The following is a 24,273-nucleotide window of genomic DNA, read 5'->3' as shown; positions in this document are numbered from 1 at the left end:
TTGTGAGCCGCCCCGAGTCTACGGAGAGGGGCGGCATACAAATCTAATTAATAATAATAATAATAATAATAATAATAATAATAATAATAATAACAACAACAACAATGTAGGACCGGCTCAGGGTGCCTCTGCCAGCTAAAACAGAGCAATCCTCCCGAGCTACATTTTTGCTGGCAGATGGTTGCAGGAGGCCATTGCAGCCGAAAACAAAGATCGGGACGGGAGCCTGTTTTTGCTGGCAGAGTGACCTCCAGCTGGCCATGCCCGCCCACCCCGACCCCTGAGGTCAAACACAACCCTAATGCGGCCCTCGATGAAATCGAGTTTGACACCCCTGGTCTAATGGGACTTAATTTGACAGAATGGGATCTGAGAGGAGGGTGCAGACAAAACAACATAATGATATTTGACACAAGCCTGGTGTCAGGACACTCTATTTGGTTCTTGCATAAATGTCATTGATGATGGGTTGAAGAGAGAGACTGGTAAATCAACCAGGCACTTTGTCTATCACAACCCACACAAGCAAATTCAGGACCATGCCATCTGGCAGTGACCTAGTACAGATGCAGTAGAATCTGCCCAGGGATCAGCAATGGGGGGGTAACAGATGACATGTCATTAGTCTGACAATACGCTTTTAACTTGGTAAACAGAAAGGTTCTACTTGCCCCTTTGATTCCACCTTAATTATTTGGTTTCCCATTTCTAGATCAAATGAGAAGGGGGGAGAATGGAAAGACTGTCCTGATTATACAACTTCTGGTGAAAACAGCTGTTACTTCAATGAATCCTTCACGTCCATTTGGGTCCCTTACGCCGTTCGACTTTGCGTTGGAGATCAAGTATACGATGAAAAACATTTCCGGGTGGAGGAAATAGGTACTCTTCTGATATGAATCCCCTTTGCTTTGCTTTTTGGACTAGAGTAAAAAAAGGGTTTTCATCCAATCAATTCATCAACTCCTATTATACATTTGTGCTGTTCTCTAACCTTCCTGCAATGGAAATTGTGCCCCACTTGGTCCTGATTTCAACTCTGGATGAAGGTATCACTTATAGACATTTCCTACCTATCTTTGTTATTTACAACTTAGAGAAGCATGACTTTACTACTCTTGTCTGATAGGTTTAGTTCAGGCTCAGTTTGATTCTAGTAACTTCTAGGGGAAAAGGAATCCTCAATCTGAGCATTGCATTGGCAGTTCTGTGTTAGCAAAAACTTCAGAAGAAAAGGATTTAGGGGTAGTGATTTCTGACAGTCTCAAAATGGGTGAGCAGTGTGGTCGGGCGGTAGGAAAAGCAAGTAGGATGCTTGGTTGCATAGCTAGAGGTATAACAAGCAGGAAGAGGGAGATTGTGATCCCCTTATATAGAGCGCTGGTGAGACCACATTTGGAGTTCAGTTCTGGAGACCTCACCTACAAAAAGATATTGACAAAATTGAACGGGTCCAAAGACGGGCTACAAGAATGGTGGAAGGTCTTAAGCATAAAACGCATCAGGAAAGACTTAATGAACTCAATCTGTATAGTCTGGAGGACAGAAGGAAAAGGGGGGACATGACCGAAACATTTAAATATGTTAAAGGGTTAAATAAGGTCCAGGAGGGAAGTGTTTTTAATAGGAAAGTGAACACAAGAACAATGGGACACAATCTGAAGTTAGTTGGGGGAAAGATCAAAAGCAACATGAGAAAATATTATTTTACTGAAAGAGTAGTAGATCCTTGGAACAAACTTCCAGCAGACGTTGTTGGTAAATCTACAGTAACTGAATTTAAACATGCCTGGGATAAACATATATCCATTGTAAGATAAAATACAGGAAATAGTATAAGGGCAGACTAGATGGACCATGAGTCTTCTATGTTTCTATGTCTTCCCATAACAAAAAACCTGTGGAGTGTGTGCGGCTGAGAGCAAGATATAAAATCACTGCTCACCATTACGGTGGCTCAGTTCAAAACCCTATTCAAAATTAAAATAGCTAAATGTGAGACCTTGAAGCAGATGGGGTCATTACTCCACATAATGTGGAGGTGTTGGTAATGAAGAGGTTGACTGTCCCAGGTGCATGGGTAGCACTTTATTCAACTGTTTGAAAATAATTTTAGGGCTTATTGTACAGTGTTTGTGTGTGTTTTGTCTCAAATTGGAAAATAATACATTGGTGCCAGTTTTCAATAAATGTGACAGTCATATCCTGGCGAACATTAAGACAAAGTTAATGGACTACTATCACTCCTGACATGCTATTCCTCACCCCAACCTAGAAGATCACTGCTGGTCAAAATCCAAAACTGCTTTTTATGCATAGGAACTTTACTATGTCTCTTTGGTGCAATTTCATAACACCAGTTCAATTTGTGCATTAGGTATTTTGAAGTATACAACCAGTCTTTTGAAAATAATACTGTTTGTATAATTTATAATGTGTGCTGATGGAGGAAGGGGTATACTGTTAAATGACTTTTTCTGGTACATTTTGATTAACTCTTGGAAAAATGTGTTTAAATCACAGTAGTTCCAGATCCTCCAGTTGCGCTGAACTGGACAGTGCTAAACATCAGCCCAAGTGGTGTCTATACTGATATTGAGGTTACATGGAAGCCCCCACCCTCTGCAGATGTTGAAAATGGATGGCTCATACTTGCCTATCAGCTTCAGTATAAAGACGTCAATGCAACAGAATGGCATAAGGTATGTATTGCAAGAGCAAAATTTGGAGATCTTCCCCAGCCAGAGGCCATCCAGAGGTATTGGGAATGAAAGACAAACATCAGGGACCTGCAAAAGCTTAAAAGCTTGTGATTTGCATGTTGGGAAATACTTTGAAAACAATACATCTGCACATTTGCAAATCATAAACTCTATAAAGACACTCTGTTTCCCTATGTAATATATAGTGCAAGTGGGAGCAACACCCTTTAGTCCTTCCACAATTCCAGCTCTTTCTTTCTATTTCTCATACTGTGTTTTCCTCCCTTGCCTCATGTATTCAGTATTTAATATTTAATAAATGGAGATCCTACTATTTAATAGACCTCTGACATTTTCTCCACTGCTTCTCTACATCCCGCTTGCATATGGAGATAAGGCCAATAGCACAGCTTGAACTTAAAAATAAGCATTGTATTACGTCAACAGTGTACACTTCAGTACACATGTAGTCCAAAAAATAAACTTGCACAAGTATGTTCACAGACTACCATAAAAGGAAAAAACAATATGACCTCACATATAAGAAATAGTGTGGGTATCCGCAACTTATACAGAACCAGGAACAAGTTCCTCTTACCTTTTCCTACCATTGCACATCATGATGTTTCACACGCACATACTCACTATGTTCATGCGCACACATTCCCTTGCACAATTTTATTTCTGTGCATGCTCAGAGGAACGATTTTACTTCCATGCATGCTCGGAGAACTGAAAAGCAAAAAAAAAATTACAAAACAAAGGTGGCAGCACGCATGGACCAACAAAGACAGCACCAGAGCACCAGTAGAAAGTCATAGAGGTGGGTGAGATCTTACGGATTATCTAATCCAGGGGTAGGCAAAGTTGGCTCTTCTAAGACACGATGGACTACAATTCCCATAATTCCTGAGCTAGCATGACTGGCTCAGGAATTCTGGGAGTTGAAGTCCACAAGTCATAGAAGAGCCAATTTTGCCTACCCCGATCTAATGCAAACATTGTTCAGAAGGTTCAGTAGGACATCTTTTCATAGTTGATCCCACAGTTTCTTTGAATTCTTGCAGTGAAAGAGATGTCACAGCTTCATATGGCAGCCTGCTCCACAACCATTTTGATGTTTAACTTGAATTTGATTCCTTATAGTTTTAACATGCTGGTTTGTGTCTTGCTCTCTAGGGTGACAAAGAATAAGTCCACCTCCTCTTCTACATAACAGCACATCAGATATTTGAAGAGAGCTATCGTATTTCCCCTCAGTCTCTTCTATAGTCTAGACATACCCCAAAACTTTAATCATTCCTCACGGGGATTGTTTCCATGACCTTCATATTTTCAGTAGCCCTCTTCCAAAGTAACTCCAATTTGTCACTGCCCTTTTTGAATATCCAGAAACAGACATAGGATCCCAAGTGGTGTCTGATCAGGGAAGAGTCAAATGGCACAATTATTTTCCATGAAATGATTTCTATGCTTCTGTTAATGCAGCTCAAGATTGAATTTGCCTTTTTAGCAATTAACATCGCAAGCACTGGCTCATGTCAACAAGGGCATCCCAAAGCTCTTTCTACAAGCCACGTCTGTCCCATCCCATATTTGTGCCCTACATTTCCCCCCTAGATGCAGAATTCTATGTCTCCCTATAAAATTCCCTCCATTTCAATCAATCATTCATCTTTTTTTTAAAAAAATCTAACATCAACCTTTCCAGTTTTGTATCACTTGCAAAATTCTTAAGTGTCCACTTATACAATTCATTGATTAAAAGCCGAGACAATAGAACCAAATTAGTTCTAATACTTAATATTGTTGTAGAAGAAGCATTTCCCAGGGGTTTTTTTTCTTATGGGTGGTTGAGGATTCTGGTTATTGAAGTCTATCACATCTGGAAAGCACCAGGTTAAATTTAGGAAACAATGTTCTAGAATTTCAAAACACTCATCCTAAGTCTGACTCCTTGCATAAGTTTTATGTTTAAAGAATACTTTTTTATGAGTAGCAACCATCAATTGAGGAGATTCAATGTATTATTACAGCTGGATGTAAAAGGTGGCACCGAAGTTCCAGTATATTCTTTAAAGACATGCAAAGATTACGAGATACAGATTCGATCAAAAGGACCACCTGGAGCTTATGGCAAATTCAGTGATGTGCTGTATGTATCCTTTGATTCAAACGAACTGGTGCCATGTGAAGAAGGTGAGAAAAACCTCTTCTGTGATGTTGCCTTTGAAATATTTTCTTAGCGCCTTACATCAGAACACATTACAAACTGTTGTATGTCCATATGAATGGAAACTAATCAAGGAGAGAGGCTGTAGAATGCCCATGTCTGATGTAAACAAAACAGGTTTTGTTTAGATTCTACATATGTAGATATGTGCTATCTGTTTGTCTGTCTAATTTATATGGTTATCTATCTCACAAGAAGAAATTCTGGGTCAGTGATGGCGAACCTATGGCACGGGTGTCACAGATGGCACGCGGAGCCATATCTGCCGGCACATGAGCCGTTGCCCTAGCGCCGCTCCAACATGCATGTGAACCCTGGCCAGCTTATTTTTGGCTTGCACTAAAGCTCTGGTAGGGCATTTTCGGCTTCTGGAGGGCCTCCGGGGGTTGAGGGAAGCCCCTGGAGCCTGGGGGAGGGTGAAAAACGGGCCTACCGGGCCCACCAAAAGTTGGGAAATGGGCTCTTTCTGGCCTCCAGAGGGCCTCCAGGGGAGCAGGGGAGGCAATTTTCGCCCTCCCCAGACATTGAATTATTGGTGTGGGCACTCGCGCAGGGGCAATAATGTGTGTGCATGCACTTTAGGCACCTGGGGGAGAAAAGTTTTCCCATCACTGCTCTGAATGATGCGCAACAACAAAAACAATAAACATGTCAAAAACAATTATATCACTCCATCCTGTTCCCCACAATGAAGTTTCCAAGATTACCTTTACATTCTAACTTGCAAGAGCACCTGACAATATATATTTCTCATTAGAGAACTGAATTTCCTTGAAGATAAGCATAATTTGTTGGCATAATGAAGCATACTGAATCCTGGAATGAAAAGCTATGGAGAGGGGGGACTTGCCATCTTTCCATATTCTGTTGGTGGAACTATGGCTGGTGAGATTGTGGAGTGAACTAAAGACTTAGATTACTGTTTGGGAAACTGATGGACTAGCAGTATGCATGTCCTATTTTCATCTGCAGGATAGGGAGGTGCACGTTTAATTGAACTGACCAGCTTCATCTCTGAAGGCTTCTAGAGGTTATCAGATATACATTCTTCAAGAACATTTGTAAGGAAGAAGTTGTGAAAGTTACACTTGTTGAATAACTCCTGGATATATCACTCTCCAACATAAAATTGACTTGAAAAAACAAAATAAACTCTGAAACCAAACAGTTAGCTTGAGGACCTTTATTAAATAGCCAGTACTGTCTCAGTATTTGATATCTGTGCTTTGGTGAGTTAGTATTATATGAAATGAGTTTATTTACTGCAAGCAAGCTGCTGTTCAAGCCAGCAAAATAAGAATAATATTTGAAGTTCTAGCCTTGCAGAAACCAAAGTGATTTAAAACAGTGGCAAGATTTGCAAGATGTGAAAAGGTAGAAATGGCAATTAAAAATACAAATGTAGGGTTTCCTGTCTAAGCAGGGGGTTGGACTAGAAGACCTCCAAGGTCCCTTCCAACTCTGTTATTTCTAAATACCATCCCTTTTGCAGTGCATCATGACATTTCGTACAGATACAAAAGGGATGTTACTTATAGCAGGGTGTCAAACTGGCGGCCCATGGGCTGGATGCATCATGCACAGGCCCCTGCCACCTCAGATCCGCAAAGGGGAGAAACATGAAACGTCACATGATAGCAACATGACATGGCAAGTTTGACATCCATGGCTTACAGCATGCTTGTGTTCCAATAGTGTTAGACTTCAATACCCAAGTAGCATAGCCATTGGAAAATTATATGCATTGAAATCCAATTTATCTGGACCAAGTTCAGAGAATTAAATAAGAAAAACTGGGGAGAAGGAGCAGGGTCAAATGGCCGTGGCAGCACGGAGGTACCCCTCTCCCTTGGGGGGCCCCCGCACCCCCACTGTCCGGTGGTTCTGGTTCTTTTGAAACAGACCTGATCCTCCCTGAAGGGGAGGGGACGCAGGGGACGCTACCGGAGGTCTGGTTTGGGGTCAGCCTACCCCACCAGATGTACCAGCCTAGTCTCGCGCCGGCGGCGGTGCGAAGCCAGCCAGGCAGCCATGACTGAGTCGGCACCAGCTGCAGAAATAATGCAACACAGGGATTGGAGCTGAGCAGTAACACTGCAAGGCAAGGTTAAGGAAAAATTAAGCGGTGTGCTGGTGAGTGATTTTGGCGAAAAAAGGATTGGGAATTTTTTTTAAAAAAAAAATTACAACGGAGCTTACTGCCGGAAATGCGAGAGGAAGCTGCTATTTAGTGATGCGGTGAATAGCGGAGGGTTTGATTTATGCATATTTTGCATATTTTTGCATATTGCCCAAGTTTGGACTATTTATGAGATTTTTATTTGATTTATTGTCCCACAAAATGGAATAAGTTTTACTGATGATTCCAATAGGTTTTCAGATAATTTTATAGATTAGGGCACAATAATTCCACTGGATTTACAGTGATTAAATTAGTGTAGGGTATGAGGATCTTATTGGGCTCACAGTGTTTTGTATTGTTTGTTTTTTAGAATAGGGCATGATGATTCCACTGGATATACAGTAATACAAATTAGAGTAAGGCAAGAAGATTCCACTGGGTTTACAGTGATTTATTAGAATAGGGCACGGTGGTTCCGCTGGGTTTACAGTGATTTTTAGAGTAGGGCATGAGGATTCCACTGGGCTTACAGTGATAAATGGGGTGTGATGATTTAATTGATTTCAGAGTAAAAGAGATACATGGAAGAAGAGGGGAAAGGGGGTTTTGCTTATCCTTCTTTTTCCTCTTTTTTATTTCCTTTTTCTTTTCTTCTCTTCTTCTTTTTAATTTTTTTTATTTACTTACTAAAAGGAATTATTACTAATTGAGCAAATTGGGACATTTAGGATAAATTATTTGGATTTTTCTCCCATTTTGAATTGATATATGTTAGATACCTGTAACAGTTAGATAAAATTTAAGACTTACTTGTTATGATTGGGAATTCTGGTTTCTTTTTTTTCTTTTTTAAAGAGCGATTACAATAAAAATAATGGTAAGAAATATATATGAAATTGATATTAAGGATATATTGAGGAGATTGAAGCATGACGGCCTAAATGGTTAGATGTAATAAGAAAAGAAGCAGCTAAAAGAAATTGTATTAGTTAATAGCTTTTTAAATGCATTTAGGAAATTTGAATAATTATTTTTTATCCAGAAGTTAAAAGTACAGGAGGTAGCATTGGATGGATTATGAATACCCAATTTTAAAAAAATTATTATTATATTATATTTTAAGATTGATGGTATATTATATTTTAAGATTGATGGTACATGTGATTGGTGTGGAGAAACAATTTTTTAAAAAATCCTGAAAAGGAAAAAAGAAAGAAAGAAAGACCTAGTTGACTTACTAGGGAGATGTCATATGTGGGAACTCTACACATCGCATGCAGGTATTTTCTAAACAAGCATGAAACAGCAAGATGTTGATCAAAGAAACACGAAGAAAGCTAGAAACTGATACATTGTTTGGGTTTTTCTGTTCCAGACCTCCAAATTACTTGGCTTTTGGTGATGACGTTTGGAATACTTGGCTTAATGGTGGCGCTGTCTCTAGTCTTCTTTTCTAAACAACAAAAGTAAGCTTTCTGTAGATTTTCACCCCTAATCTACTCATCCATTTTCTATGGCTTTTCTGTTAAGACATTTTTGACAGGGTCAATTTATTTTGGCTCTCCCAGATACATTTTGTTATCTAATCAGGACAAAAGGATGTTCAGAAACTCTTTCCAGACAATTAGTTTTACAGCTGATGGTAAACTGTGGTCATGCAGGGATCAAAATAACCCTTACTGGAGATATTGGAATGGGAAACTATTGAAAACTGCAGGGATAGTTTCTAGCAGTCAAAAATGACTTAAAACACAACTTGAAGTGTGTATATGGCATATTTTCTAGTTTTTGTAAGTTTACCAAAATATGTGTAAATATTTCAATGTATCACTATTACACGTGTTTGACATTTACCTATACAGTAGTACCTCTAGATACGAGCTGCTCCACATGCGAGTATTCCAAGTTACGAGCCACGACGGGAGCGAAATTTCTGTTCCATACCCGAGCTCAAATTCGGGATACGAGCCGAGCTTCCACTAGGTGGCGCAAGAATCCTTGCTTCTGGTTATCTCGGCGGGGAAAAACAAAGTCTAAAGCCATCTGTTCCAGATACGAGTTGATCGACATACGAGCTCCATTTTGGAACGAATTAAACTCGTATCTAGAGGTACTACTTATGCAGTACTTGTGTTATGGCACACAGATTTCTCTTGGTTTGGGAGAAGCTGGCCTCTCCTCATTTCTAAGAGGTCTGTAAGAGGCATACATAAACATACCATCCCTGTCCTACTGCCCTATTGTCCTCTTTTATCGTTACTTTTTTACATATGTTATGTTTATGCAAACTACTACTATCCTATCCATGTTTTACAAATTAATTAATTAATTAATTAATTTTCAGACTACTTCATTTTCTTTAAGCCAAAGGCTTTTAATGAGGTTGAATAGGATGTCTCGCTGACAATCTGAAATGGCACAATGGTACATATTAGAGGTTCCAAAAAGGAAAAATATCCAACCGTAGTTTGGGATTTGGCAGGATTTGACAGCCGTCCTGCCAAAATAAGCAATTTTATTGTATTTTTCTTGATGCAGTTTAGAAGCCCTAGAACTTAAATGTCAATCTTTCTTTTTCAGGTTGAAAATACTGATATTTCCTCCTGTTCCAGTGCCCAAAATTAAAGGAATTGATCCAGACCTCTTAAAGGTAATGAGAAATTGTACAACATTTGTTGTACAAAATCAGTATACGTGAAGGTTTGTCTGCATAGAAGAGATGGATTAAATCAGAGGTGGGTTTCAGCAGGTTCTGACCAGTTCTGGAGAACCAGTAGTGGAAAGTTTGAATAATTTGGAGAATTGGTAAATGCCATCTCTGACTGGCCCTGCCCCGATCTATTCTCTGCCTCCCAAATCCCAGCTAATCGGGAGGAAATGGGGATTTAGCAGTATCCTTCCCCTGCCATGCCCACCAAGCCACGCCCACCAAACTACACCACGCCCCTCAAGCCATGCCTACAGAACCGATAGTTAAAAAAAAAATCCCATATAAATAATCTAAAATGGTCTATTATCTAAGGAAAAGTGCTGGACAATTTGTTGCACAAAAGTTTCTGTAATACATGTGTTCTTTCCCGGACCTACGCAGAGGAATCTACACACCAATATTTTAAATCACTCTTTATATGTATAAAGTCCCATTATACAATCCAGATTCATGCCTGTGAGTTCATTTTGGCAGCTTCTCAGTGAGAATAATTACAAGATAACAATATAGCTAAGCTGCTGCCAAAGATCAAAGCTAATTGTGAATTCCTTCATAAGATAAGGAGTCTCCAGTTTCACAGATTTATTTTTACAGCTTCTCAGCATCTCCGCAGACAGGGCACTTTTACTGCAAGGGTTTTAGCATGAAAATAACAGTTGGCTATCGCAAGCTGGCTGAAACCTCAAACATCATCTGGCTCCATTGTACAACATTGAAATTCCAACCCGAATTACTCATACTCCACCCTTAAATACCTATAGGGAGTGATCAACAATTCCCTAGAGTTACAAACTGCAAACTACTTCCTTTTCCCATACAAGTACTCTTGTCTTTTTCTTAATCTTCTAAAGCGGGCATCTAGCAAAGGCTCCTTATCTTCCTCCTCTAAGTCAGACTCTACTGTTATTGACATATCTGCCACCTCTGGTAGTCCTTCAGATTCATCGATGTGTATTTCTCCTTCACACTTACTTTCTGCATCAGCTGGCAGTACCACTGGCCCAAGGCACCAAGATGGGCCTGGCTCATCCTCCTCAGAATCTATCATTACCAGAGTTGGACGAGGAGTACTCACAACAACATGCTTACACCTTTACTCAAAACATTCCTTTTAGTTATGCATTGAGATTTACTTACTTACTTACTTACTTACTTACTTACTTATTTATTATGTATATTTATTATTGTTCAGGACTTCCAAAGATGCACCCAACTCTGTAATTGTATCCATCTACCTTGTAGCTTGTCTTTTTCCTTCCACCTTTCCGAGTATGATAGACTTCTCCAGAAATAAACGTTGCATGTACTGGAACTAAAATGATTCCCAAAATGAACATTTTGAGATTATTATTATTTTTAGTCATTACTTCTATCTTAATGCAGATTTTATTATTGGCATAGTATTAGCTACCAGCACCCTACAACCCAACTTTAATAATCCCAAGACAGAGTTTTGTTTTGTCTTTGGCTTGTAATAGCCAAAGGCTCAAAAGAGAACAGAACAGTAGGCAGTAGGCAAGGACAAATGCTATTTATGCTGATTCCCAAGTCTCCTTATCGGGGTAGTCTCCAGAAAAGCTAGTATTATTGGAAATCTCAGTAAAATGTCTGGTTTCTTCCGTCCTCTAGGTTCCATTCTGGGGTCATAATTTGCATGATTTTTAATTATATTTTAAAAAAATTAAAATATATTAAAAATTCTGTCTGAATTGAGTAAATACCTCTGCCATGCATATTGAATTCACATATGATTGGTTAAATTTCAGCAAAAATTGCTACTCTTTTGTTTTATTTTCAAACATTTGTTTTCAGAAAGGAAAACTGGATGAAGTTAATTCCATCTTAGCAAGTCATGGTAGCTACATGCCCCAGCTTTATGGAGATGACTCTTGGGTGGAATTTATTGAGCTGGATATAGATGACGTTGAAGATAGAACTGGAGGCTCAGATACTGATAGGCTCCTTGGTGATGTTCACATGAAGTCTCAGGGCTGCCTTGCAGTGAGGGATGATGATTCTGGACGGGCCAGCTGCTGCGAGCCTGATATCCCAGAGACTGATTTTAGTGCAAGTGATACATGCGATGGAACCTCTGACATTGATCAGTCCAAAAAGGTAAGTGATAAAGAAGAGGATCTCTTGTGCCTTGATCAAAAAGATAATGAGGAATCGATCCCAGGTCTTGATGATGCACCTGCCTGCCTGCCATCGAGTAATCCAACCAAAGAACAAGACTTAAAATCCCATGTTCCTGCCACTGAGATAACCAGCCCACTTCTCCAGACCCAGTTAAGCAATCAAAGTTCACTAGGAAACATTGACTTTTATGCACAAGTCAGCAACATTACACCAAGAGGAAGCGTTGTGCTATCCCCAGGACAAAAAATGAAGACAGAGAAAACACAAAGTAAAGGTCAGAGAGAACCTGTTGCACAGTGTCAACCAACCTTGGCCATGGACAATGCCTACTTCTGTGAATTGGATGTGAAAAAATGTGTCGCTGTGACACCCCCCAAAGAAGGTGAGCAAGAAGTTCAAGCCCAGAGCTTTTCTGAGGATGCTTACTTGACCACCGACAGCCTTGTCATCCATCCTGTGATCCCTGCTATGGTAGCAACGGCTGCAGAAGAAGCTTCTGAGATACCTGTGGCAGACTACACCTCTATTCATGTGGTACAGTCTCCACAAGGTCTTGTTCTCAACGCAACAGCTCTCCATGTGCCAGACAAAGAATTCATCATGTCTTCTGGCTATGTGAGCACAGAGCAACTTAACAAAATCTTGTCATAGGTTTCTTTTTCTTTTAAGTATGTAGGAAACTGTATCATCCCTAGCTTTATGAAGCTCAAAACACATATGGAGTTGGAGTTTTCCAATGCAGTACAGTGTTACAGAAAACGTCGGAAGCAAGGGTGGGTTCTAACTTACCTCACTGCCGGTTGGCTTCCTCCCACACCGCATGGCAAAAAAACAAAGCCGAAAAACAGATGGCGACCGCAGGCAGAGTGCCGGAACTTGACTTCTGCGCGTACTCAGAAAGGGGAAAAAAATTTACATTTTTTTTTAAAGATGGTGGTGCCCATGGATCGGGACTGAACTGTCCAGTTTGGTGATGTCATCATGACGTCACCAGTGAACCAGTCCCAACCGAGAAGAATCCAACCCTGGTCTGAGGTTTGCAGAGCATTTATTAACTATGATGTGAACGGGAAGGCCAATTCCCAAAAGGAATTCTGTGTTCCTATGCTTTAACCAGAGCCAAGGTGTCCAATAGTTTCAGATGGTTGGTGATGATGCAGTCCTTTCCACTTTCACCTGTGTTGTTGAATCAATCACAGTATTGCTTTTGTGTCTTGTAAATATTGTCTAACCAAATGTTGCTGGTGCTGATTCGGTAGCATGACTGTCCTTTGTTGTAGGTGTTGCTTTGGGGCTTCTCCCAAACACATTGGGTATCTGTGTCATGCGCTGTAAGTCATTTTTTCTTTAAAAAGCTAATAGCAAGTATGGAATTTTGTTGGTCCGCTTGAAGATTTTGAGATGTTTATACTGGGAATTGGAGCGTGAAAGATTAGATAAGAAGCAAAAAGAGTTTTGTTAATATAAAGCGTTATTATAGTTAATATAAATATAAATCTACTTTAATACTTCAGGTAAGCAAGCATGAATATTTTATACTTGGACTGCATACTGAGGTTTAATTATTACGATCGATGTATGGAATGTGTCTGCTGCAATCCGTATAGCAATTACCAAAAGAATAAGGAAAAATATTTTTATATCTCCATCGAATCTATAGAGAATTTTAAGTTACAGCACTTCTCGGGGTGGGTGGTGGAGGTTTGATCATTTCTTAAAAATACTATTCATATTTTTATCTTTTGTAGCAAACCAAAAATATGTACAACATTGAATATTTTTTTATTGGTAAAACCAATCTCTCATTACAATTTTATAGCAGTAAAGCTAAGATGGGTTTAGAATTTCAGGGCTTTATAGGAATACAATTAACTTTTTATGACTAAGTAGGCGATTTAATAGTGTTCTTTATAAGAAAGCGTTTACATCCCTTAAATTTTAAACAACAAACCTAATGTAGAGTCAAAGTTATTAGCATTTTAGATTTTGACTCCAATGAAAATACAAAATTCAATAGAACAGTATTATAAACAATATAACTTTTTTATTTAGGATAATCTGCTAATTGATACTGATGTAGGAAACTTTTAAAGAATTAGTGTGCTTAAAGCCTTACGTGTATCTGTTCCTTTCTCAAGGTACGCCTTAACATACTTTAATATTTTGTTTACATGAACTAGGTTTTAAATTCCAAGGCCTTTTCAAATATGCAGTCTGCTTGGGGGGTTTTCCTTGCTGTTTTCCAGACTGCTCTTATTACTCTCAGCCTTAGCCTGCCTGCAAGTAAACCATTCCTAAACGTCAGGCAAATGTCACACAAACTTCTCAGAGTTACTGATTTGAACTGGGAGTTTATGACCTGGGAATGGGAAGCCTTGTGCCATATAAAGGTTCCTTGTTTTGATTCAAAAAGCTTCTCCCTTTAGCCCTCTTATTCAACTTAGCTTCCCTGAGATCTTTAGCGCAGGTCTTTTACATTATCTATTGCCTGAGTCTATTTTTTAAAAAGATATCAGGGATCAATCCATGGACCCTCTGCACATAAAACATGTATTATATCACCGAGCCACTAATCCCTGACAGAAGCAAAAATGTGAATGGGGAAACATTGCAATGAATTCAGAGGTACTCCGAGATGATTACAGATTGTCCCCGTATGGAAACGGTGCAGATACTTTGCACTGATCGCAATAATGGGAACCAATAAAAAATAAAAACTTTGGGAAAGAGGGAGGAATGCATAGGATTTCCCTCTGAACTGGTCTTGAAGGGATTTAAATCTAGAAGACAAAACTTTCCTTTCCATTGCTGTTCCCTTTATGGGCCATTACAGTTAATGGCCATTAGATAAGCTGTGATAATAATGAAAGTAGTATGTAGATTACAACTGCCTTCTTGGAAATACATTGATATTATACCTGGGTGGCGGGTTTTATTTGTATTGTTTTGATTTGTTTTAAAGAAGTAAGGTGAAGTGATTGTTACGTGTAATTGCCATAGTCTTCAGTCTTAAAGACAAGTGTAATGCAATTGTTTCTGGTTTATTTAGAAATAAACCATAGTATGTGCGATCAGGCCAACTTCCATTTGGTGGGCCAACCAAATAACAGTGAAGTTTTCAAAAAGCTCACATAGGTCATCTAAATAAAGTTGCTTGGGATGACCACCACCGCAGAAAAAGAATGTAAGCTTCATTTATTTACATTTTTGAAAGATTGGCTCTTTTTTCCATATAGTTACTCATCACACTTAACTAATTGTCACTAGAAAAACTGGGAGTGGAAAAGAGGACGATGGGAAACATTACCAAGTTGTAGGAGATCCTGGCAGCAAAGAACAGCTAGAATGAAAACAATGACCATGCACCAGCTTCTCAGCTACGATGTTAATGCTGTGTTATATAAGTAGGTCTTGAGTAGAAATGCACATTTTAGCTGGACATTGCTTCATGTATAAGCATCTTAAAAGGAAAAAAAGTTGCTCAGAATCAAGTCAATGCTTCAGGAACAAAACTCTTCTGATATTCATTCTTTGGCTTGCATTTGGCTTCTGTATTTAAGATGTATTTGCAGCTGGAACCTTTAATTTTAAGCACTATTGCAATTAAAGTTATGTAAGCCGCTCTTAATGACAAGGGAAGTTAATGATACATTTCTCTTGATGTTTTTTTTTCCATCACCAAAAACTAGTTAAATACCTCAATCTCAGAATGTCCTTTGGTACTTTGCTGGTTATGTAAATCAATATAGCATAGTATGAAGATTTGTGTATTTCTGTTTTATGTATTTAACTTGCCTTATGTCAGTGTTCTGATTCCATCCTCAAAGTTTAAATAAATTTATTTTCTTTAATTCATCATGAAGTTGTTGCATGCTTTATTGCCAAACCCTTACAATGAAGGGGGAAAAAACCATTTCAAAAAAGATAGTTTACTATATTGTTAGTTGATGCCATTTTTACATGTTGTTTCTATGCGATATAAATGAAACCCTGATAAACACATGATTGTCAGCCGTAATTTTCACATATAATTTTTATTGCTGAGAATAAGGCAGTCGAATTCTGCTCATAAATGCCAGAGCAGGGTTCAAAGAATTATAGTCTCACTCATCTAGTTCAGGGGCCCTGATTTCTGTAGTTATAGACCTGGGGATGCCTTTTGAAAACTGAAAACGTTCTTTCACATCATTTTGTAAACCGTAAAATCCCACTGTTAACCAACCCCACCCCACCCCAAAAAAGTATGCAAAAGCCTCATCAACATTTGTGGTGTGGTCCTATGAAGTCTGCAGGTTTCTCAGAAATCACATCCTTGTCCATGAAAAGATTCCCCTCTGAGTTACAGAAGGTTAAGTTATCTCATGAACTGCTGCCTCCACTGGTGAAACACTATAAGACATATCAGGAGGACTATCTATGTAATGAACAAGGACTAACAAATGTAATGAACAAGGATTCTGTTGTGAGTGGTCCACGACTAGGTCAGTTAGTCACAGATTCTGAGGAGGATGAACCAGGTCTGTCTAGGTACCCTAGACCAGTGTACTTGACAACTGAGTAACATAGTGAGAGTGGGGGAGAGTTGGAACCTGAGAAACCCAAGGAACCTCCAGAGACTGTAGAATCCCCAAGGATGGTAATGTCTGAGTCAGAGGAGGAGGGAGACATGGGAGATCAGGAGCCCCTATTAGATGCCCAAGTCAGAAGGTCAAGAAGCAGACAGGAATATCTTTATGGGAAAAAGTTCAGAAGGTGAGTCTATAAAAAAGTCTAGACCCCTGGTTCTCAACGTGCCCATGATCCACAGGGGGGAGGCAATTCTATTTTTAATAGTTGCAATTTGAACCTTGTTTAAACCAAGTTAATGGCTTTTTTAGGCTTCCTCCATGAGTAGGAGTCCACTTTTTGAATAGTAAGACTTATATGTCATGGGGGCGGGGCCATGAGGATTTTAGAGATGCTTAGGTTGGGCATGGGCAAAAAAAAGATTGGGAACCACTGGTCTATACAGTTACATCTCTAGGAAACAGTTGACCATACCCAGACAGTATATAAAGGAGGATTTCTGGGTAAAGGGGTGTTCCAACGTTCATAATGATGGCAGTCCTAGATTTGAGGTTCCAGAAATGCCTCACTGGCAACTGCTATTATTCTTCTAAACTCATCGGGCAGAGATGCAGCTGTGTGAGCAAAACCTGGAGAATCGTAAGTGTGTATGTGTGACCGAAGAAACATTATCCCACTGAGGGATGTGTTAATTAGTTTGACACTTGGTGGTTGCCCAGACTTTTATCTCTTAACCAATTTAATATGGAAAGCTGCCAAGATGGACTGGAATGCCTGAATTTGCTTGTGTAAATCCTGCTTCTCATATAAAAGTGTTTTGCTTGAAATCTCAATGCGTGGATTCTCCCTTCATTCCAATCTGCCAGGCCAGAGTAGAACAGACTCCACATGGGAGTTCTAGAATCCTGATCGTCTCTAGAGCTGTTATTCCATCTGTTTCAAATATAAATTACTGAATAAATTTTAAAAATAAAAAAGAAATCTCCATAGGTATAAGACCAATGCAGATGAAAATTTATTACAAACACTACAGGATATATTTTGGTGTTTTTTGTGAACTTCTGGTTGTATCAATAGAAGAGAATGTATATGTAGCTCAGTGCTGAACTATCAAGCCCTTGATGGTCCTTGAACTTGGTTGTTTGCTCAGAGATGGTTCATCACATACCTAGATAAGGTCATCAATGCATGGATGATGTTACCTAGTCAGATAATGAAATGTCTGCAAGCAAGCAACCAAATACAGAGTGCTCCAAGGACACCACACTTCTTTTTGTGGCACATGTGAAAGCTAATTCCATGCCTCCAGAAAACATCACACAGAGTTCAGGGATTCTCTGAAGCACTTGAATGATGAACACTTTGGATTCATGATTCCTGAACAGTTTTAATAGGGCATTAGGGGACAAAACCCTAGATCAGTGATGGCGAACCTTTTTTCCCTCAGGTGCCAAAAGAGTGTGGGTGAGTGCTATTGCACATGTGCGAGTGCCCATACCCATAATTAAATGCTTGGGAAGGACGAAAACAGCTTCCCTCGCCCCCTGTAGGCTCTCTGGAGGCCAGAAATGACCTGTTTCTCAACTTCTGGTGGGCCTAGTAGGCTAGTGTTTCACTCTCCCCAGGCTTCCCTGGAGCTGGGGGAGGGTAAAAATGTCCCCCCCCCCCCATCCACCTGGAGGCTCTCTGCGAGCCAAAAATCAACTGGCCGGCACACATGCACGTTGCAGCTGAGCTAGGGCAACAGCTCAGGTAACAACAGATACGATTCCGTGTGCCACCTGTGGCACCTTTTCCATAGGTTCACAATCACTGCCTTGGATGATATGAGATCAAAGCCTAGAAAAAAGGAAGCTGAGTAAGATTTAATGAAAATTAGATTAATGCAGTAGGCAAAAAAACCCCTTCTCAAGTCATCATTTCAGTTGTGAGTAAATATATTCATTTCAAGGTTCTTATCTGATCAGTATCATGATACTTGCAAATAGATGGTTCCTAATTTAAAATTGGGTCCTCATCTATTAATAAGTTATGAAACACCAAACAGAATTTTTTCCTTCCCTCTATCGGAAAAGGTAGGAAGGAAAATGATTGTACTGCAAAAAGAAAACGATGAGAAGAGAGACTAAAACTGAAGTGTACACATGAAAGCTGTAATATAATAGCTTTTAGATTAATAAACATTAACAACATTTCAGAGGATCTGGCTTAAACCTCAACTGTATGGAACAAATTATCATATAATGAATAGCAAAAGTACAGTTTAAAAATTACTCTGATATTTTTAATTAGAATTTGGGAAAATATTTATCCATGTAAATATATTACTAATGCTTATGTGTAATAGAAGCATAGCCAGAGGTTTGTTACTTGAATTAGGACAGTAATTTATTTCTGTTTTGTCACTTGGAAACAGCCTAATCTTGAATTCCAGGTATATGAATGTCTTCCTTTCTGACAATAATCTTGAATCTAAATAAATTGATAGAACCCTCCAATTTCTGCTAAAGATGAAAAAAAAAGGTCTTCGTTGTTTTTGCTAAAATAGTTGTTTCTGTACAAATCAGGTACCAGTTTCTATCAATCTCTAGAGTTAAAACAGCAAGTAAACAGCCCATTTGGAATATCTAATCTCTGTGTTCTTTGTCATAAAAATCTCTGGTTAGCACTCATTAAATTTGTTCCCTAGAATTCATTAAATTAATCAACCCTGAACCTGAATCTAGGGAAGTTGCTTCTGGTATCGGTTAATATTTCCAAGTATTAAAACATAGCATTAATTTCTTAGGCTTGCAAATATGTATTGTGATGAGCAGTTAATGGCCTCTGATTTTTTTAAAAAGCAAACTATAAGGACTAGGGGACCATTTTTGTTGTAAACAATCATTGAACCAATAAATGGGTACTTTGGGAAGTAAATCTCCATCCACTCTTTCTCTTACAACTGATACTTCTTTCCTTCCTTTCAAATTTGTAGAAAATTCAAGCTTATTTCCTTCTTTTATCTCGCCTTTATTACTTATATAAATAACTCAAGGTGGCAAACACTGTGAGGTGAATTCGGCTGAAAGAGAGTGCCTGGCTCAAAGTCACCGAGCCGGCTTTTAAGGCAGGGTTAGAATTCACAGTCTACTTAGTGCCTTAACCACTAAACCAAACTTCACCTCTATTCACTCTTCTTGTGCTAAGAATGCAAAAAAACCAACAACTGCCAATTAGTCAGCTAACCCAAGGAGTAGTTTTGAGTATAGTTTTGAGCATAGAAAACTAAATCAGAGTCTGAGGCAAAGTACAGTACTGTATTTTTTGGAGTATAAGGCGCTGTCAAATAGCATCTGAGAAATAAGACATCAGAGTATAAGATGCACGTTAGTTTTTGGGGAGGAAAATAGAGAAAAGAATCTGCTTACCAGGTATTCATCCGGCTAGCATACCCTGGTTAGGGCTTTAAAAAAACTATTCGGAGAAAGTAACAATTAAAGAGCTTGCAAGCAGTAAGAGCTGGGAACATCATTAGCACCTGGAAAGAAACATTTGTTGCAGGTAGAGCAATGGAAAAAACCCTGCAAAAACTTAGGGCTTGGAAAACACTCTTCGCAGAGAGTAACAGTGAAAAAGCTTGCAAGTGGATAAGAGCTGGGAAATTTGTTAGCACCTGGTTAGGGCTAGAAAGAAATATTCGGAGCAAGTAGAGAATGAAAAAAAAAGACAGGGTTTGGAAAACGTTCTTCAAGCAGAGAGTAACAATGAAAGAGCTTGCAAGCTGGTAAGAGCTGGGAACATCATTAGCACCTGGCTAGGGCTGAAAAGAAACTTATTCGGAGCAAGTTAGAGCAATGAAAAAAACCTGCAAAGTCTTAGGGCTTGGAAAACATTCTTCACAGAGAAAAACAGTGAAAGAGCCTGCAAGGTAAGAGCTCGGAAGATAGGGCTGGGAAAAAAACACCTACGTTCAGAGTACAGTAGTACCTCTAGATACAAGTTTAATTCGTTCCAGAAGAGAGCTTGTATGTCGAACAACTCGTATCTGGAACAAATGGCTTTAGACTTTGTTTTTCCCCTCTGAGATAACCAGAAGCAAGGATTCTTGTGCCACCTAGTGGACGCTCGGCTCGTATCCCGAATTTGAGCTCGGTCTCGAAAAGAAATTTCTCTCCCCTCGTGGCTCGTATCTTGGAATACTCGCATGTGGAGCAGCTCGTATCTAGAGATACTACTGTATAAGACGCACCCAAATTATCAGCCATAAATGCATAAAATAAAATAAAATAAATAAAATCTGCCAATCCTAGGTCCTTGGGAAGTACTCAATAGGTGTCCCCAAAGAGCTTTTTCAGAAAGCAACTGGACTTTTTTCTCCTTGAAGACGCTTCACTTCTCATTCAAGAAACTTCTTCAGCTCTGACTCGATAGGTAGACAAAAATGCCAAATCCAGTTTGAATATTTGTCTGTGTGATGAACCAATAAGAAACAAATAAAAATACTGTAATAATAATCATAATCATAATATGTAAAATAATAAAATAAAAACAATAAAAATAAATAATAACGCTAATTAAAAAGAAAAAAACAAACAAAAACTCAAAGGAAAAATTCAATGGACCACTGGGTCTTTTTCTGTTTTCAGTTTTCTGTTTCTATATTAATAATGGTTGCATAACCACCACAATTGGTTTTTGGTGTTTAGAATCCTGTGTTATCTAATTTATGGATCATATGGTTAATACATGCAGTTAACACTTTTTGAAAAATTAGCACTTGAACTTGGAGCCTTGGTCTTTGCCCTAAAATCCATTAATAAATACGTCTTCCTCTACTCAAATATAGACACATTATCTTCATCTAACAGTGCTCCTGGATTTTTAATAGCTGCACAGCTGGTAGACCTCTAACAGAAAGTTTCCCACAATCTGGAAATATTATAATTCTGCAAGGAGAAGAAATGAAAACCAATTATATAAATTAATCATTTTAATTAATATAGGTTTCTGGCCAGAACCTTCCCTTGACTATACACTATCTTTTTCTTCCAAAAGAGAAATAGGGAATTTTTTTTGGTAATATTTGTTTTGCTTGTTACTTGACTTACGTCGCCTTCTCTGCATGAGCACAAGTTTGTTTTCAGAGAAGACTCAGTTTACTTAATTACCCTAAGAAAACTGCAGAAGGATCCACTATGTGGGTCATTCAATCATTGGGACAGCATAGGGAGAACGAAGTGTATGTGTGTGTCCCCCATTCTGGATGATGAGTGGTATGTTCCATAAATAGGTGTCCTAGGCTGGAAATTTCCCCACAGTTCAGTTTCAGGGTAGTTTCTTTCTCTGGTTTGTGTGATTAAGCCCAACGGCCTTCAGAGCCTCCTGGCTTCACTGTTAATGTACACAGGTCCTCACTGGGCATCCTATGGCTCATATTATCAACTTAGTTTCCCTTCATTTCCAATATATATTCAGATATTTTCCTTCAGAGATGGGCTTGCCAACTAATTGACCTGCTCTTCTGTCTTCAAGAGATATTTTACTAATAAAAAATACCAGCAGGGACAAGGCATAACTTCTTTATTTACAAATGAAATTAAACATAATCTCCAACCATTTTTTCAGGGATAAGTACAAAAAATAGTGATGCATCCAGAGACATATATCTGTCTTTCTCTCATAGAATTATCACTCGCACCCGCCATTTTTCCCTCAGCTTAAGTGCAACTTAATTTTAAAACAATAACTTTGAAGTGACACATCATTTTTCCAAGATACATAGCAATTTGTTATATAATCCTGCTAGACATTTTTGTACCTCTTATTGTTTTAATTTTAACAACTTTTATAATTTATAGTTTATTGTTTATTGTTTATTATTATTATTAATTAGATTTGTATGCCGCCCTTCTCCGAAGACTCAGGCCGGCTCCCAACAATTTATTAATACTGTAGATTTATAACCTGCTTTCAAGGCTTTCAAGGCCTAGAATATTTAGAAAGCAGCTCACAGGAGAGAAAAAAGCAATGTGTACATCATATTATATAAATGCTATTCAAGAAATGTAATAATTTGCCAATGTTGACTAAATGCTAGATAGGGATTTGGAAGCTTCTCTGCAACAGCCTAGCCTGCACTTAAAAGATAAGAATGGCACAATACATTGCAATCTATAATGTTATACACACAAAAGAATAACAGATAAATTTAGGGAAACAAACTGCCATTTTTTTGGTTCTCTAAAGGCAAAATTATTACTGACTGAAAATGTTATTTACAACTGTCCAAATTTCAGTTACTTTAAAAAAAACAGACTTTTTAAAAGTAGTCATAGCCAAATCAGAGAAAATATCAATGATTAAAGCAGCATTGCATTTTAATATTTTCTGCATGGGAAAGCTCTTCCCACAAATAATTATCTTGACTATACAAATTATTGTGGAACTAGTACATATTGTGTTTAAACAACATCTTTCAACAAACTGAGGAACAGCACTTTTTTTTAGCATGATAAGACAGACTTGACAAGTAACATAAGTAGAGTTGCTTCAATAATGAGAAGTATGGCATATAAATTTAATAAATAAAAATACACTGATGAATTTATAACTGGGAAGAGCTTAAAATACCAACGGTGTATAAGCAAACTGAAATTATGCAAACAGGGCTATTTAACTCAAAGATGACATTTTAATAATTTTGAAATAGTAATATTCTTGATGTTGATACTTGAGTCTACCACAGAAATCTTAAACATGCTTACAATATCACAATACATATTGTTAGCATATTTAAGCATTTAACATTAAGCATTGCTGAATAGAGTTCATGGCCTTGTGTACAAAAATGGCTGTAACATTTGTGCATGCAGATAGCAGAATGCAGGCACTGCTAAATGTTTTAAATGTTAACTATGGTACTGCTTATCATGTTAAAAAAATGCTATTTCTCCCAATGGGAAATTGCTTCTCACATGGCAAAGGAGTAGACCATTATGCTTAAGATAACTAAATTGCATATTTTTCTTTGATATACAGCAAACTGGGAAGCAGTCTTGCAACATGAAGAAAACTAGTGTGGTGAATCTTGACAAACTTTTAGAGGACTTCTCACACATAGAAATGGTAAATGATCAAACAGAAAAACAATAATATAACCCAAATTCTTAAATGTTTCCCTAGAAAGTTAGCAACTCATTATGAGTCATTTTGGATAGCAAGATGGGTGGCATATAAATTAAATATATAAATATTTTCTTTCACTATGCCTTTGAAGTCTCTTTCTTTAGGGGTCTGATTATGCAGTGGAATAAAACTTTTGGTAATTAAACGTGAAAAATGAAGTAGAAAGGGTTTGTATAACTTCTGATCTCATTTAGGAAATTCAGCTCAAGTCAATTAAGTTTTCAATTGGAAATGCTTTTTAATTTAAAGTAGAGACAGGTAGTGATTTCCACGGCGTGTGTCATAGAATGAATCTAATTGTTTTCTCTCCACATTATGGGGCTATTTTTCCACTTACCTTTTTAATATAATGAGTAAATCTTAAGGGAGGGGAACGGTAGGTAAATAGAAAATTTAGCTTCATAAGAGATTCTTGGACTCCATTTTTCCAAAAATAATCTCTGGAAAAGAGCTAACAAAAACCCTTTCCTGACTCCCAATAATCAGATAACAAATTTTATTAGTGTTTTATTCAGTCAGTATTCAGTTTCATAATGACTATGAAATCAGTCCCTTTAAATTCACCCTTTCTCTGTGAAACACATCCAAGATCATTCTGCTTCTTTTTAAGGGTCATGCTTTCAGATTTCTAATG

At 38.3% G+C, this 24,273-nt stretch overlaps 1 protein-coding gene across 3 annotated transcripts in view; it reads left to right on the top strand.

Annotated features, from left to right (window-relative positions):
• The window catches only part of GHR (growth hormone receptor), a 171,788-nt gene extending 156,026 nt beyond the window's left edge, over positions 1-15,762 (top strand). For all 3 annotated transcript variants that reach the window (XM_070743396.1, XM_070743394.1, XM_070743395.1), the window contains 6 exons: positions 713-882; positions 2,524-2,702; positions 4,739-4,901; positions 8,433-8,523; positions 9,638-9,707; positions 11,580-15,762. In XM_070743396.1, coding sequence (XP_070599497.1) covers positions 713-882; positions 2,524-2,702; positions 4,739-4,901; positions 8,433-8,523; positions 9,638-9,707; positions 11,580-12,557 — 1,651 coding nt within the window. In that variant the 3' untranslated portion in view covers positions 12,558-15,762. The remainder of the gene's footprint in view (positions 1-712; positions 883-2,523; positions 2,703-4,738; positions 4,902-8,432; positions 8,524-9,637; positions 9,708-11,579) is intronic.
• The last annotated feature ends 8,511 nt before the right edge of the window (positions 15,763-24,273 follow it).

Source organism: Erythrolamprus reginae, chromosome 2, assembly GCF_031021105.1.
Source record: "Erythrolamprus reginae isolate rEryReg1 chromosome 2, rEryReg1.hap1, whole genome shotgun sequence".
Classification (NCBI taxonomy): domain Eukaryota; kingdom Metazoa; phylum Chordata; class Lepidosauria; order Squamata; family Dipsadidae; genus Erythrolamprus; species Erythrolamprus reginae.
The sequence above is the reverse complement of the archived record's forward strand: the minus strand, read 5'-3'. Positions and strand labels throughout refer to the sequence as shown.